General features: G+C 41.2%; 1 protein-coding gene across 3 annotated transcripts in view; it reads right to left on the bottom strand.

The window, feature by feature from the left end:
• Positions 1–15,168, bottom strand: part of LOC118423737 (transformation/transcription domain-associated protein-like) — a 230,878-nt gene that overhangs the window by 29,159 nt on the left and 186,551 nt on the right. For all 3 annotated transcript variants that reach the window (XM_035831940.1, XM_035831939.1, XM_035831941.1), the window contains 4 exons: positions 3,133–3,232; positions 2,105–2,312; positions 1,553–1,642; positions 617–710 (listed from right to left, as the gene is read on the bottom strand). In XM_035831940.1, the coding sequence (XP_035687833.1) occupies positions 617–710; positions 1,553–1,642; positions 2,105–2,312; positions 3,133–3,232 (492 nt within the window). The remainder of the gene's footprint in view (positions 1–616; positions 711–1,552; positions 1,643–2,104; positions 2,313–3,132; positions 3,233–15,168) is intronic.

Raw genomic sequence — 15,168 nt, 5'->3', positions numbered from 1 at the left:
GGGTTTAATTTGGGTCCCTCCGCCGAGGGTTGAGCCGGGATTGAGAGGGTTTTAATTACGGGATTTTGCGAGGGGATCAGCAATACTCCGCAAGCGCAGACATTAATACCTGCTTCAGTGTGTCTTGTCAAAGTCAAAGTCAAGGTGGATGGAACCAGAATCGAACCTGATGGTTTCTAACCCTTAATTAAATCAATTTATATAGAGTTAATTGACAGTAACTTTTGGACATAAAACACCTATTGTCAAACAAGAGCATAATGAAATGCTTGAAGTACATGTATTGGGTGTTCGGGTGTGTGTTTATGGAGTATTTGATGGGTTCAACACAGTGGCATCATCCTTAGATTTTATTAATCTTTAGACAGGTGGGTAGCCCCTTCAACTTATCAGAAGTTGGTTCCCTGCACTGATCTGGCTTAGCCATGGCTTGAGCTTATAGACACAATTTCACACAGAATCCTGCTTAGTTAAGTCAGACCTGTAAAACTGGGCAAGTCTTGGCTGCAGGAAATCATTTGCTTGTTTCTCAGCACTGTTTGAATGTAAGAACGCGATTCATCCATCCATCCATTCATGATTCCTTCTTTCCTTCTTTCATTTCAGGATTTCTTACCTTAGGCAGTAGGAATTCCCCGGGAATCTCCACCTCTGCAGTCTGCATGGAGAAGTTACTCAGGAACCGGCACTTCTCCTCAATAAGGAACGACCTGAGAAAGACACAGGGTATTTACGGATGGTGCTACTTGGCTACGGTTCTGTGTTTTGTTACATATCACGCTGTTTCAAAGGCTTTGAATTCGATAATTTAGTTCCCAGGGCGGTTTTCGAACAGAAAGAAACACTTGCAAAAAATTCCGAAATTATAGACATACTCTACAGTAGGGGTGGGTACCGGTACAGAAACTTCAGGTCCAGGTCCGGTTCAGGTCCAGAGGATCAGGTCCAGGTCCGGACCTGAACCTGATTCAGTCTGAATGATACCAATGGTTCATTTGACTACAAAGAAATCAGTTTGGTGGGGTATTACTAGTAGACTCACACTGGTGTTTTAAAATTATACAACGCTAACTGCACCTGTACGATTGACTGTAAACTATAATCTGCTTCGGCTTCGCTCTTGTTATTTTCTTCCACCTGCAAGCGTCAAAACGTGTGAATGCATGATCAAATAATCTGTTAACTTTCTAAAAGGTCCAACATCCGGTCCACTTACTTTTTTCAGGTCCGGTTTTTCTGGACCGGTCCAATAAGAAAAACCGGTTTTGTACCGGTACACTGTACCGATACCCAGCCCTACTCTACAGCATTCCGTCTAGCTGTTGCACTGCATTTGGACACCCGAAGAACTCTATAAAAGTCTTCAAACGATAGAGATAAGTTACCTAGGTCGGGCATTCAATGATCGTGTTCTATGCCGCGAACTAAGTGCCTACAGTGTAGGAGGCGTGATATGTGTAGATTCTAATGATGAAAATCTCAAATCACAACAACATTTTTCTAACAATTAATCTTAACTCAAAGTGTAGCATGTGGAAAGATGTGTACTTACTTTGGCATGAGCTTTGTTCTGGCCTCGAGGATTTTGATCCACTTCTTGAGTTTGGAGATGAGATTGTGGAGCTTCATGGAGCCGGGGACACTGCAGAGGGTACACACATTTTCAACCAGTTATCGGTTAGCCAACTAGCCAGTCAGGCAACTGATTAGTATATTACTACAATCAGCAAAAATATTTGACCCCTGAAAACTCTACTATGTATTGTACCTCACTGGTGTAACTGGATGTACGACGATGATGAAATCAGCAAGCTTAACACTTAATCAATCGATTATTATTGGTATGCTAATCAATGAACATATCAATATTTTTATGAAAATATCAACCAATGAACTGATCAGTATATCAACTAATTAGTCAAAGTACCAATCAATCTACCAATACATGAATCAATATATCAATGAATGAAAAATACAATGATCAATACACCAATTGGTCTATGAACCAACCAACCAACCAATTGGTGTTTCATGATTGCTGAGTGACCTAATGTGACCTTATCAATCAATCTGACAACAAACCAACCCATGCCCCCCTCCCCACCTGAAGTCGAAGTCCGTGGTGAACTGAGTCTTCATCCTCTGGAACACGGGATCCTGGGAAGTCTGCTGGGCGCGGCGCGCGAGCGACTCGGAGGCGGCGCTCGAGAAGGTCGATGACACGTTGGTGACGGACTCCACACCAACCCCGAACGTGCTGACCAGCTTCTTCACGAAGTTCAGGGTGTGGGGGGTGATCTTCGCTTCACTCACTGAGAACAAGAAACAAAATAATTATTCTATAAACAAGTCCTGTAATGTCTACTTAGTACATATCTACACTTTGTCTTACAAAATTGAAAAACAAAATTTAGAAGTTCAGCGTGTGGGGGGTGATCTTTGCTTCACTCACTGGGATAAAACAACAAAATAATTCCAACACCACATCCCAAGAAGAGAACTCAAGACCTTTGATGGAAAACTTGAGTGGTACAATGGTGCGTGTGAGAGAGCCCTACAAAACAAACTGAAATCTTGGCACCAGTACAAAGCTAACAAAACCCAAGAGACAAGAACCAGGTATACAACAAGGCCAGAAATGACTACACCTATCTCACCAGAAAAGCAAGGAAAGACCACAAAAAGAGAGTTCAGCATGCATGTGCCGTGCATTTGCTTAACTCACTGGGATAAAAACAACAAAATAATTCTGTTTTACAACAAGTTAAGCATGTGGGGGTGATCTTGGCTTCACTCACTGAGAACGACAAACAAAATAATACTGTTTTATAAACAAGTCCTGTAATGTCTAATTAGTACATATCGACACTTTGTCTCGAAAAAAAAAAAAATTCTGTTTAAAAAGAAGTTCGGCATGTGTGGAGTGATCTTCGCTTCACTCACTGGGAGGACAAAATAGTTCTGTTTTATAAACTGTGATGTCTACAAATATTTTACACATTTTGTCTCAAGCTTTATGCTTCAAAGTGTGAGAGAAGAAGGTAAGAAGAGAAGTAGAGAAAGGAAGAGAAGAAATGAAGAACAAAAGAAGTAGAAGAGAAGAAGAGGAGCAGATTAAGAAAAAGTCCTGACCTGCAGTTCTGTTCTCGAAGGCGACGGAGTAGCACTTGGCGAGCCCCTGCTGCAGCTGCTGGGAAACCTCCTCGTACCAGTTCTCTCGGAACCACACCATCTGTAAACAAACAAACAAACAAACAAACATGTCAGTCATTGTTTACTTCCTCGTACCTGTTCTCACGGAACCACACCATCTGTAAACAAACAAACAAACATGTCAGTCATTGTTTACTTCCTCGTACCAGTTCTCACGGAACCACACCATCTGGAAACAAACAAACAAACAAACAAACATTTTAGTCACTGTTTACCTCCTTGAACACGGTGTCACATTCCAAATTTCTGAATCAGCAAAAATTACAACAAAACGCAAACACATGACTCAGAAATATATACAACAAAAGCAGTATCATAAGACATAATTTAAGTCTTAGAGCTTCTTGTCTACAAACCTTCAGTCTTGGAGCCTGTTTTTATCTTTAACACTTATTGAAGTGACCAGCAAGGTCAAGTTCCAAGGTCACCTAACGGATAGAGCCCACTTGTGGCAAATCGAAACATGTTTATGGTAGCCCACCCATGACAACTCCTAAAGACATACATGTAGACTTGGGGCTTCCTTATCGACTTATCAAGTCAAAGAACCACATTTGATTTCCAACAGTTATAAGAACGACCTCTAGGGTCAATTCTCAAGGTTATATGGAGGATAAGATCCACCTGTGCCAAATGGAAACAAGTAACCAATCTTAGAGAAGCCTTAACGACGTAATCTTGGGGCCTTCTTATCGACTGTTGCCAAGTGTAAGAACCTGGTTTTATCCGTAACAGTTATTAGAACGACCTCTGAGGTCAGGTTTCAAGGTCATTTAGAGGACAGAGACCCCTGAACCTCATTGGACGTCGCCTTATCTGCCGTTTGCCGTTAGTGTCATACCTGCTCATTACAGGTTTTACGACTCGCAATTTGATATCAGATCGAGCTGACGCGTTACCGGAAAATAAGGGCGATCTTCCTCGGGGGACTTAATATGTGTTTACACTTGCATAAACACCATATTCTATATGTGTTCACACCAGAATAAACACCATATTCCCAACCTACACAGCAAATAGGCTTCTAATAACGTAATAAGATCACATTTTTTTTTGTAGTGAGTTCAATGTTTGTATGAATATGACAAGACTTTAAAAAAATTGTATTCTTACTATGTATTGGCATTGGAGAACATGTATATTTGTTTGTTGTATTTTATATTGTATAGCATTGACAATATGTTTATATAATATGTATTGTGGACCTCACAATTCAGCCGTTTGGCTGCAAAGAGTTTCAACCAATAAAGTCTAGAATCGAATGACTGCATTCAAGTTGACCCATAAACATCTCATGTTCGAGCAAATATGCCTCTATTAAATAAAAATGTCATCGCAACTTGGAATCTAAATTTCCGATTCCTATCGATGACATAATTCAAAAACCGCTTACAAAGGAGGCGAAAGCTCGATTGACGTCAGGAGGCCCGATTAATCCATAAATATTTCATGTCCTTTGTGCGTTCTGACGCAAACACCACACTTCATCACTCGCAGTACACTATTGACTGTCAGATGCGATGACCAACCTGCTCAAAAGGCATAGCAATTACTTCGAACTGCAGCATATGGGCCATTTTGAATCGGCTACATCGTCATAAACCCGCGCACATGTGCGTACATTCACCACCCTCGCCCACTAAGCCGATCGGACGCTTTCCAATGTCGTAAAGAAGGAAAAAACTGTTTTACGGACTTTAGAGCTGCAATTTTCTTATTACAGAGCTGCAAGGAAGATATGGAAGGGAAACTGTAACGACCAATAACTGTAGGCAGGACAACGAGGCGAGAACGTAAAAAGTTAACGACATGGTAAAATAATAAGCCTGGAGGGTACCCGGGGTCGTAATCCAACACAGCGGGTGTTCACTTTTAGAAGTGATCAAAAACTGGTCTTAAGTTTTATTTGACCAAATTTGCTCTAAACCCATTGTTTATTATCATGATATTCAAGATAAAAATATGAAAAAAAAAGGACTTTCTCTTTAAGTCCCTGAAATGAAATACTAGATTGGTAAGTGACTAGTGTCAGTTGAGATATTGCAACTTGTATCTTGTGATTTTTTGTTGATGTGTATATACTTCACCCTTACAAACACGAACTTACTATAAACTTTAAGTTCCTAAATTTGCACATCTTAAGCCCAAGGACAGTCACAGACACACTTGACCATTTAAGCACAAAATATGTAATCAAGATAATCTTTAAATTGCTGCATTTTTGTACATCTTTGTAAAAAAAACGCTGAAATCAGAGACTACCCTAGATTGGACTTCTCATACCTATACTGCTGCTGATGAAACTTACACCTGTCCAATAACTCATGAGACTTTACTGCCGAATCATGTGACTTAACAGCCTTTCATTGCAACAGTTAACAGCAGGAATGTTACAATGTTGCCGTCATAAGTTGCAACACTGTGACAGTCAAGGCCACTGGTACCTTTCAATATGCACACGGCAGTTTTCATTTAATAAGGTGGGAATCACAAACTTTGTAGAAATGTTAGCCAAAGTAGATTCTAGAAAATCAGAACATAAACTTCAAATGAATGTAAATCTTTTACAATGCTGAACATAGACATGTTCTGCATTTGGATTAGAAATTCTATAAACTTTAAGACAGGAATAAATGGAGATCTACATGTTTATAACTAGCTATTAAAAGAACTATAAAGCAGAATTACAACATTGGCTTGTGTAGCCATGTACATAATGTATATGTGGCAATAAAAGTAATGCAACATAATGTCAACATGGTCTTGCTACGTAAATGCTACACTGGTGTGCTGCAGAGTGTGTTGGCTTGCCACATTGCATTTCCTGACAGCACATTGGCTTGCTACAATGCATTGCCACACAGTATGTTGGGTTCCCTTTACACATTGTTACACAGCTGTATATCAAGTTCATTCAGATTGCTACACAGTACATTGGCTTGCTACACTGGATTGCCACACACTACACTGGCTTGCCACAAGGTATTGCTACATGACATGTTGCCCTACCACAGAACTAAATGATGTAATCTAATATCATTCTAGGCTGAAGGGCTGCCAATAGTTCTAGTTGAGAGAAAAGCTAATAGCACGGGAAGGATGGAACAGCACACGATCAGACTGAGCGAAATGGCCCAAATCAGCTCGGGTAAAACGTTTCCATTCAACACTAGACACAATTTTAGCCGTACTGTGTAATAACATCGCCGTGGCAATAGCAAAGCTACAGCAAGCACTTCCTTATTCACAGCAAAGCTGTTACACCACGGCCCTAATGCAATCCAACAGACTATCAATAATTCACATTGTAGCACTCTGGTCTGGGAGAACCAACTGTACATAAAACACCAGTGTAGCCAGCTCTAAAGCACACTACAACACTTTCCTCTTTTCTTAATTAAACGTGGATTCGACGAGCCGAGCCGTAATTTTCCGCTGGCCCTGAGCCGTCATCCTCTCGATGAATGGGAAACAATAACGGCCAAATATCGCCGGGTGTCGGACAAGCTCCCGTACAACGGTTGCTAGGCAACCGTGACAGGTTACAAGCCTGCCAAGCGAGCATGCGGCGGTGACGTATGGTGTATCGGAACCACCCATCACATTGCCACACTCTGTAACAACGATGTAACAAAAGGCAGAGCCGCGATGTAGCGACTTCTATTGTAACCTTTTCCCCTCCACCCGCAAACCTCATTAAATAGAAATGAGGCTTCGCTTTCCTCTCCGCTGATTAAATGTAGCAACGTCGGGTTTCAACGTCGGCTGCTAAATGAGGATTCTCGGAAAATGAAGGTGCATCTGTCGTTTTGTCGCGGAGGGAAACCGGGGAAAGGGACCCTGCGACGTCCCCTGTGCAATTATATAAAGTGAGTGTTTAAATTATCCGTTTTCACAGTCTAGCTGGCATGAAAGGGGCTTATCAAATATGCATATGGTGATGTGTCAGGGTGAATAATAGGAATCAATGTGAACGTCCACACTCCGAGCGGCAACCTTTCTCACCCCCGGGCCCGTCCATTAGGAGCTACATGGTCCACACCGAGGAGCGCTCGTCTCGCAGCCGCCGCGTGGAAATGGTGTTCGGCTCGATCGTGCTTCTGGTCTACGTCCCGCTCTTCATCCGAGTCCTGTCCGCAAGCAGCCCGGACCCTGGAGGCGGGGTCGCCACGACGACGGAGAACAACGCCACGATGGTCGTAAACGTGACGAGAGTCGGGGCCAGCTCGGCCACCCTGACGTGGGGCCCGAATGTGACAGGCGTGACGTACCGGCTGTCCGTACAGTACCGACACTGGCAGGACGAACAGTGGGAACTCGTCAGGGACCTGCGCTTCACCGATAAGACATCGCACGTGCTACAGAACCTCGAAGTGCACTCCGGATACCGGGTGTGCATCTGGCGCGACTTTGCCGACCGCTACGGAAACTTCACCGGGCACAGGAGCGACAGAAAGGTTTGCAGGGAGTTTGTGACGAAACATGTTCTGACTAGAGACGGCATATTAGCCATCATTGTGGCCACGATACTGGGCTGTATGATTCTAGTGATGATCGGGACGTGTGTGGTGGATTTCTACTTTTATACCATCAAGGGACACGATCGTGAGGACGATATTGTGATGGTCAAAGCGTCGCTGATTCCGTACATTGATAAGAAAAGGTGCCCGTGCCAGGACAAGGCAGAACTGCAGAGAAAACAGTCCCAGAAACAGAAAAAGCCGAAGCCAAGCGGGATGTATGGTTTAGCACGGGGAAGCACCATCAAGAGATAACGATGGATTCAAACAGCCGAGAAATATTTCTACAAACTTCCACACGGAAAGCTCAAACTCATGCCGCAATTTTCCAAACGAAGAGACGGAATTTTCCAGAAACTGCTGCTGCCTTCGTCAAGTATGATGGAATTCTGAGGAATTAACAGCGGAATTTATTATAATAATTCTTCTTCCAAAACCTAAGTTTTCTGCAACAAACTTACAATGGTTTCACCCCAATGGAGTCTCATTTCAAAAGGTGAAGTTTGGACCAAAGGAAATGCAACGAGCCAAGAAACTGGGTTTTTCCACAGAGTTACAAACCTTGGGAGGAAATCTTCTACCCTATGCACAACAATAGTATTACCACAATAGCCTACCTGGTATCATAACAATGGCGCTGTAGTATATCTGCCACTTTGTGTCAAGCACTAAATAATTAATCAGGTTGTATAGATGACCTGTATGTTCGAGTAGGTGCGTCTAAAATGGGTCGGGCCTGTTTCCTTCTGGATGATTGTTACCAGAACAATGGCCAGGTATTTGAACACCTGTCACGCAGGTGAGCACAAAGGACACGATGTATCAACACCTGTCCTCTCTGTACAGGTAGCGGATCATTTGTTGTTACACCTGGGTAAAAATAATGTTCGTTCTGACACTTGAAAAAAGCTTCTGTTCAACTGACTTCCCCAAGTGAAAAGGGTTTCTAGTGATAAAACAAACATTATCTTTAGTTAAGCTGAAAGGTTTGGTCATGCTTTTCTTTGGGTAAAACAATGCTTGTCAGGTTTGTTACGGCAGCATTGTCATTCTGAACAACGGTAATGGTTTATAGCTATTTAGGAGTCCTGTATGGAAATGCAAAACAAAAATGTTGTGAGTGATTCAGACTGTGACCAACCTGGCTTAAAACGGAATTTTATAGGGCTAAATTGCAACATTATTCAGGTCAATGAATATTTCACCAAGTATTTCATGAGGAAAATGTTCTGAATGACTAGGAAAATGGTCCTGATGTTACAAGTATGCGTCAACAAATTTTGCAAAGCACATAAGTCTGGTCCAGAAATTGAAAGATGTTGCTACAAACAATAAAATATCCGAGCTGCAGAATTTTACATCATGAAGGAATTTTAGGAACATTCCATCCACCACAAGCAGCCATGGCATTGTAAGTCTGAGTGTTAGACAATAGAAACAGGAAATCTTGCTGCTGAAATGCTTCAACTTTTCCTTTATGACAGACTTGCGTCAGCTGAGTACCCAAAGTTTTTACGTAAGAACAGCAGACTTATGACAACGATGTATATTGTATAATGTATAATAATACTCTGACAGTGTTACTACTTACATGTATATGTGCGACAATCACTGCATATAGTGTTTCTATAAAAACATGGTTCAAATTCTTCTGCTGTTCCTTCATTTGTGATCTACATATTCTTGTTGACACTTACGGGTCGAAAACAGTGCCTGCTCAGGTTTACAGTAAAAAAAAAAAAAAAAACTGAAACAGTTTCAATGAGACCAGAGGAAACAAATTTCAAGGATTTCTTTTTCCATTTCCTCCTCCTTTCCAAAATGCTGATTGCACCTTCCACGACTTTCCTTACTCCATCCAGGTGTGGAAATGGGTGCTGTGATAGTGTCATTGGTTCGGGAGGTAAAACTAAAAGCGATGGAAGGAGAGGGATGGATGGGCTATGCCTCCCAATACAGTGCCCTAGATACAATAATTGTACATGTGGATTACAACCTACTGTACCTATGGCACTATCTATACCTTTACCTGAATGTTTTATATGGGCTTTTAGTTAAGTTGACTTTTCTGGAAGTTTTCAAGTTTAGAGTTCAAGGAAAAACATCACGTCTATAGAGTTGGAGTAAAGGCACCAGACATATACCAAACCCCTTACTTCTCCATACAGTACAGTACACAGCATGCAGGCCCAGTTCTGATCCCTCACACTGATTACATTAGAGTTTACGGCCATCTCGTGTGATTGAGTTTCCTACTTGAGCTATGCCAGGGTAAAGCCGTTTCTCAATACTTGACGTTTCATTAAGTCACTTCATTCCCATCCAAGGGCCAATTGTTGGCACTGCGAAATTTGTGCACCAAAACCTTTAGTTCACGAAAAGCCACTAGGGGGCCCAAACCTACAACACAGTGGTATACGCTCTGACCAAAGAACTTTCTACCACTAGAATATCATGACCACAGCATGTCCTGAACACAAGATATCAGAATAGGAAGTTGCACTGCAGTTCCTCAAAAAGCAGCTAAGGGGCCCATTATTCAACTTCACTTTTATTAGTTTTCACACACACACACACACACACACAGACACACACACACACATAAACAAACAAACACACACAAACACACAGATACATACACATACACACACACAATCACACGCGCACACACATTCACACATACACAGACACACACACACCTGGAATTTTAAAAAGTTTTTAAAGCTTCTGTTCTACAAGCATTTGTCGACAAAGGTTAGACATCCATGTCACAAGATACGCCAAATAGCAATTACTAACTCAATTAGCAATTAGCAATTAATCTGCCGTTAATCTCTAAAATTAGAGGAATGGCAGTACAAAAGAAGACGAAGAATTATTAACTCAATCAACTGGATATGATGTTGGAAACTCTCCATATATTCACCGGTACACACACACAGGGGAAGCTGAGACCATCGTTTACAGTGACATTAATTAGGCTGGTATCTGCATCATGACTAATATGGAAGTTCCTACACCCTTATTACAGCTGACTACAAATAAACATTCATGGCTCTAGGGACCACCGCCATCCCCACATACATCATGCCTTGTTTCACCTGACAGGAACAGGTACAAGCAGCTGGGTAGGCCGGCAGGTTTTCTACAAAATTGTTGAGGTATGATAGTAAACATACGTGTATAATGCAAGACACAATGTTAATATTAGAGATACAGCCAAATGTTGCAAGTGGTTCTTAAACTTTCAAGGAGTTAGGACATGCCTGTACAAAACTGCATTGTATCCCCTTTGGGACCTACCCTATACATGTACATGTAAGAGTGATCTTCTAATACATCAAGCCTGTAGTACAGAACAGGCATGTGTAAGAAGATGGGAAAGAAGATTTTCAACTGTCTTTCATAACATGGCTGAATGATTTGCCCCGGTAGAGAATGTACAAGTTGATATAATTCGCAAGCAGTTCTTCACATTCAAAGGAATGGCAAGCACATCGTGTGGCACAATTGGTAGTGTGTTTGGCCCTGAACCAAGAGGCCCTGGGTTCAAACCCCCCGATATGCCCCAATATTCTGCCCTCTGGTCAGGGGCATTGACCTTTTTTGCTTCAATGGAGAAGAAATAAAACGGAGCAAAAACAAAAAAATTACTTTGTATGTTTCCCTTTTGTGAGGTAAAATAATCAACTGATAGTAAAATACTGTTACACAGAATAGGAATGATTTCAAAAGGTTAATTCTATTGAATAAAACCCCTCTTTGAACAAAAGTCACTGTCATTCAGACAATGCTTGATATACATTGTACATCCTATTGATAAACAGTTGGGTGGGGTTCTCAGTCAGTGCTTCTATTTATATCATAATATACTCTTAGGCGTGTCCAGATAGCTGGAAGCCAAATTAACATTTTCAATATCCATAATAGTAGATCCAAGGACAGGCTTAACTCATTAACCTTAACCCTGCCGAGGTAACTCTTTGGCACTTCGTTTGTGTTGTTAACATGTTAGGTAGGATTGGAAGGGTTAACAATGCTTACTACATTTACTAATGGCCATGTAATTGAAATCTCCTGGGTAGGTAAAAGATTGATTTTTCTATATTAGTAATATTGAGACTTGGAACAAAAGAACGAATGAACAACTGCTTAGAGAGAAGGATGACATCACCTTTTTAAGATGTGAACTCATGGAGACAGGAAAGTTAAGTTTGGTGTATCGGAAACTCTATATTACCAATAAACAAGCAACTGACTTGACCTTGCCCGATGACCTTCACGGCGGAGCTAATAAATTGCCCAGCTGAGCTGCACCTGTCTCTGTGGCCGTCATGTTAACGATCCCCAGTAGGGGGAGCCGCTGCAAGCGTCCCGCTGAGGACAGCAGGGTGGGAGGGTCATCAGTGAGGATGGGGGCGTGTTGCACAGAGTAGATGGTTGAACAGGCATTCAGGAATACGAAATGTTCTAAATGCTTCTGTTAACAGTTTAACCATTTTAACCAAGTCACTGGATGGCAAAGATGTTTTTTTCCAAGCCTAATCCTCATTGCAATACTGACAGTATGCATATACCTTGATGCTGAAAGTGAGGCTAGAAATAACATGGATTATGTGTAGAAGCAGTAACATATTGGACTGCTTCACACTCAACTTAAAAGATTTCCGTATTGGATCTTAGAGCTTAGGAACTAGCACTAGTATTACGTTACATTTACAGTCAGATGTGCAAAGTTTAGAAGTGACAAGTCATGCATCAGAACATAAGACATATAACATATTGAACTGCTTCACACTTAACTTAAGGACTTCCATCTTGGATCTAAAGGGCTTAGGAACATAAGAAGTAGAACCATACTTTAACAACATTTTGCAGTCAGATGTCCAAAGTTTAGGGGTGACATTTAAGTCATGCATTTGAACCTAACATATTGGATGCTTCCCTCAAAACTTTAGATCTATGAACTTAGGAATGAAAGAATTAGCACCATAAACTTTGACAACATTTTGCAGTCAATGAGCAAAGTTTAGCAGTGCATTAGAACCTAACATATTGGATGCTTCACTCAAAACTTTAGATCTATGAACTTTGGAACCAAAGAATTAGCTTTGACAACATTTTGCAGTTAATGAGCAAAGTTCAGGTGTGCATTAGAACCTAACATATTGGATCCTTCACTCAAAACTTCAGATCTAATGACTTAGGAATGAAAGAATTAGCACCATACTTTGACAACATTTTGCAGTTGATGAGCAAAGTTAAGTCGTTCAGCACGATACAACCGACTGGCCCACCTCGGTAAGCCGTCCCGTCCCGGGGGGGTTGGGAAACCTGACGGTAAGTAGTGCCTAATTGGGACGCGAGTTCGTGTAAATTGGATTCGCGGCGAGAGAAAGGACGGCGGGAATTTGATGGAGAGCTGGGAAAGTGGATTAGCGCGACCGGTCCGGAACATCCGAGCGCTTCGGTCCTCGTTAGACCCGCCTGTCAGTCAAACCTGCGCGCCCGCCTCGAAATCAGCGTCATTGTCACCTTCAGAAGTTTAAGATCTGGGATGAATGTCCTGTAAGTTTAGTGTAAAGTAGTCCAATATGTCTCTGCTATTACGCTGTCTGACCCTTGCCTCTTCCCTCATAACCTCAATGGTAAGCGTCCTGCAGGCCGATTTGAGCTTTCATGAACAAAGGTTCAAAGAAACAAACAAAAAACAAATGTAAGGTTCTGATCTAGGTCAAATTACAGCCTTGCCTTCAAGGTGACGGATTTTGTGGCACTGCAGGGTTGGACAAGGTTTTTAAAATTCAATTGTCCTATCGGTCACGTACCTAAAAATTCTACTTGCCCCAAAATAAATTTTCACTTGCCAAAAATTCAAATGACTTTCTTATATGCATTTTCACTGCCAGCGATGGAATTTATCATTGGCTCTTTGTTGACCTGAATGCTTGATGCCATGACTGTGAAAAGCAACTAGTATCAAAATCTCACTCATTGAAAAATCTTACTGGCGAGATCGGACAAGTGGGGTAGGACATGAGCTTGCCCGATGGATTATTTCACTTGCCTGGGACAATAGCTCTAGTGGACTTGTCCAACCCTGGCACTGGGAAGTACCATGTGTCCAAGGGGTGAAGCATTCAGTCAATAAGCATAACCTGCATTTACGTCAAACGTTACTCTCAGGGAAAAACTGACAGCAGAAATTGAAATATCCATCATCACTCATCTTATAATTGAGCTCAATCCATTTTCTTACGGAACGTCGATTGGTTTTGAGGAAAGACCAAATTCCTTTAAATCTGTTTCCAAGTTATCACCTGCTTTGAGGCCATCAAACCCTACTGACTTCATCCTTAGATTACTCCCATGACAAAACTAATGGGAAATAAATGTCAACGTTTGTCATCAGGATAACTGAAGTCGTTACAGTTCCTCATCAAGCGATGATAACGAGGAAAGATGCAATTCCAGCAAACTGTTCAAAAATTAGAAATGATTGAATACGAATCTGCTGCATTTATGGAGCTTAGACATCCAGGTAAACAAGATTTAAATTCCATCTCTACAACTGGACAAGAATCGATTGACAACTTCTGTGACCTATTGCAAAACAAGTAAGACTTTTGCCAAGTGTCAATCTGCAAGCTGTATCATTTTTGGATCAAGCACTAGACAAATTCCAGGTAAAAACATTCAAAGAATATTCCATCTTGAAGAATACTCCATCTCTACAATAAGAATCGGGGAAAACTTCTGAAATCAGTTGAAAAATAAGTAGGATTGTTTCTAAGTGTCAATCTGCAAGCTGTATCATATTTGGATGAAGCACTGAGACAAAAAAAAATTGAGGTAAAAAAGAATATTTACTTATAATAATCTTCAAAAGATTTGAAGAATATTCAATAAGAATTGATGACCACTTCAGAATCAGTTGGAAAGTAAGTAGGATTTTTACTAAGTGTCAATCTCCAAGCTGTATCACATACTAGTATGGATCAAATGCTAAATCCTAAGGCAGGATTACTTTTGATGTAAAACTGACCCGGAATTAAGATAAACATCCGTCATCAGTTGTCATATTGGGGTCACTTCGTTTCAATTATACTGTAACTGCTGAAATCTTTGTTACAGTAAGGGTTTTATTTTCATGGGTTTTATTTGGTGACCTCCGTAATCATGATGCTACAAATGTGTGTTTTGGATTTTGTACTACGGCATTGTTTTCACTGCAGACTTGAAACACCATGAAAACATCCTTTCCACTCACAAATCAAAATTAACTCTGGGTCTCTCCGTACTCAAGATGGACTGATAGCCATCGAAAATTTGCGTGTTAACCTTTTTTTTCTTAAAAAGTAGTCACTGCTTGATGAAAATCCTACTAACTGTGTACACATGCATATGTGACTGATGAATCTCTTCAACAATATTC

This window comes from Branchiostoma floridae, chromosome 10 (assembly GCF_000003815.2).
Source record: "Branchiostoma floridae strain S238N-H82 chromosome 10, Bfl_VNyyK, whole genome shotgun sequence".
Taxonomy (NCBI): domain Eukaryota; kingdom Metazoa; phylum Chordata; class Leptocardii; order Amphioxiformes; family Branchiostomatidae; genus Branchiostoma; species Branchiostoma floridae.
The sequence above is the reverse complement of the archived record's forward strand: the minus strand, read 5'-3'. Positions and strand labels throughout refer to the sequence as shown.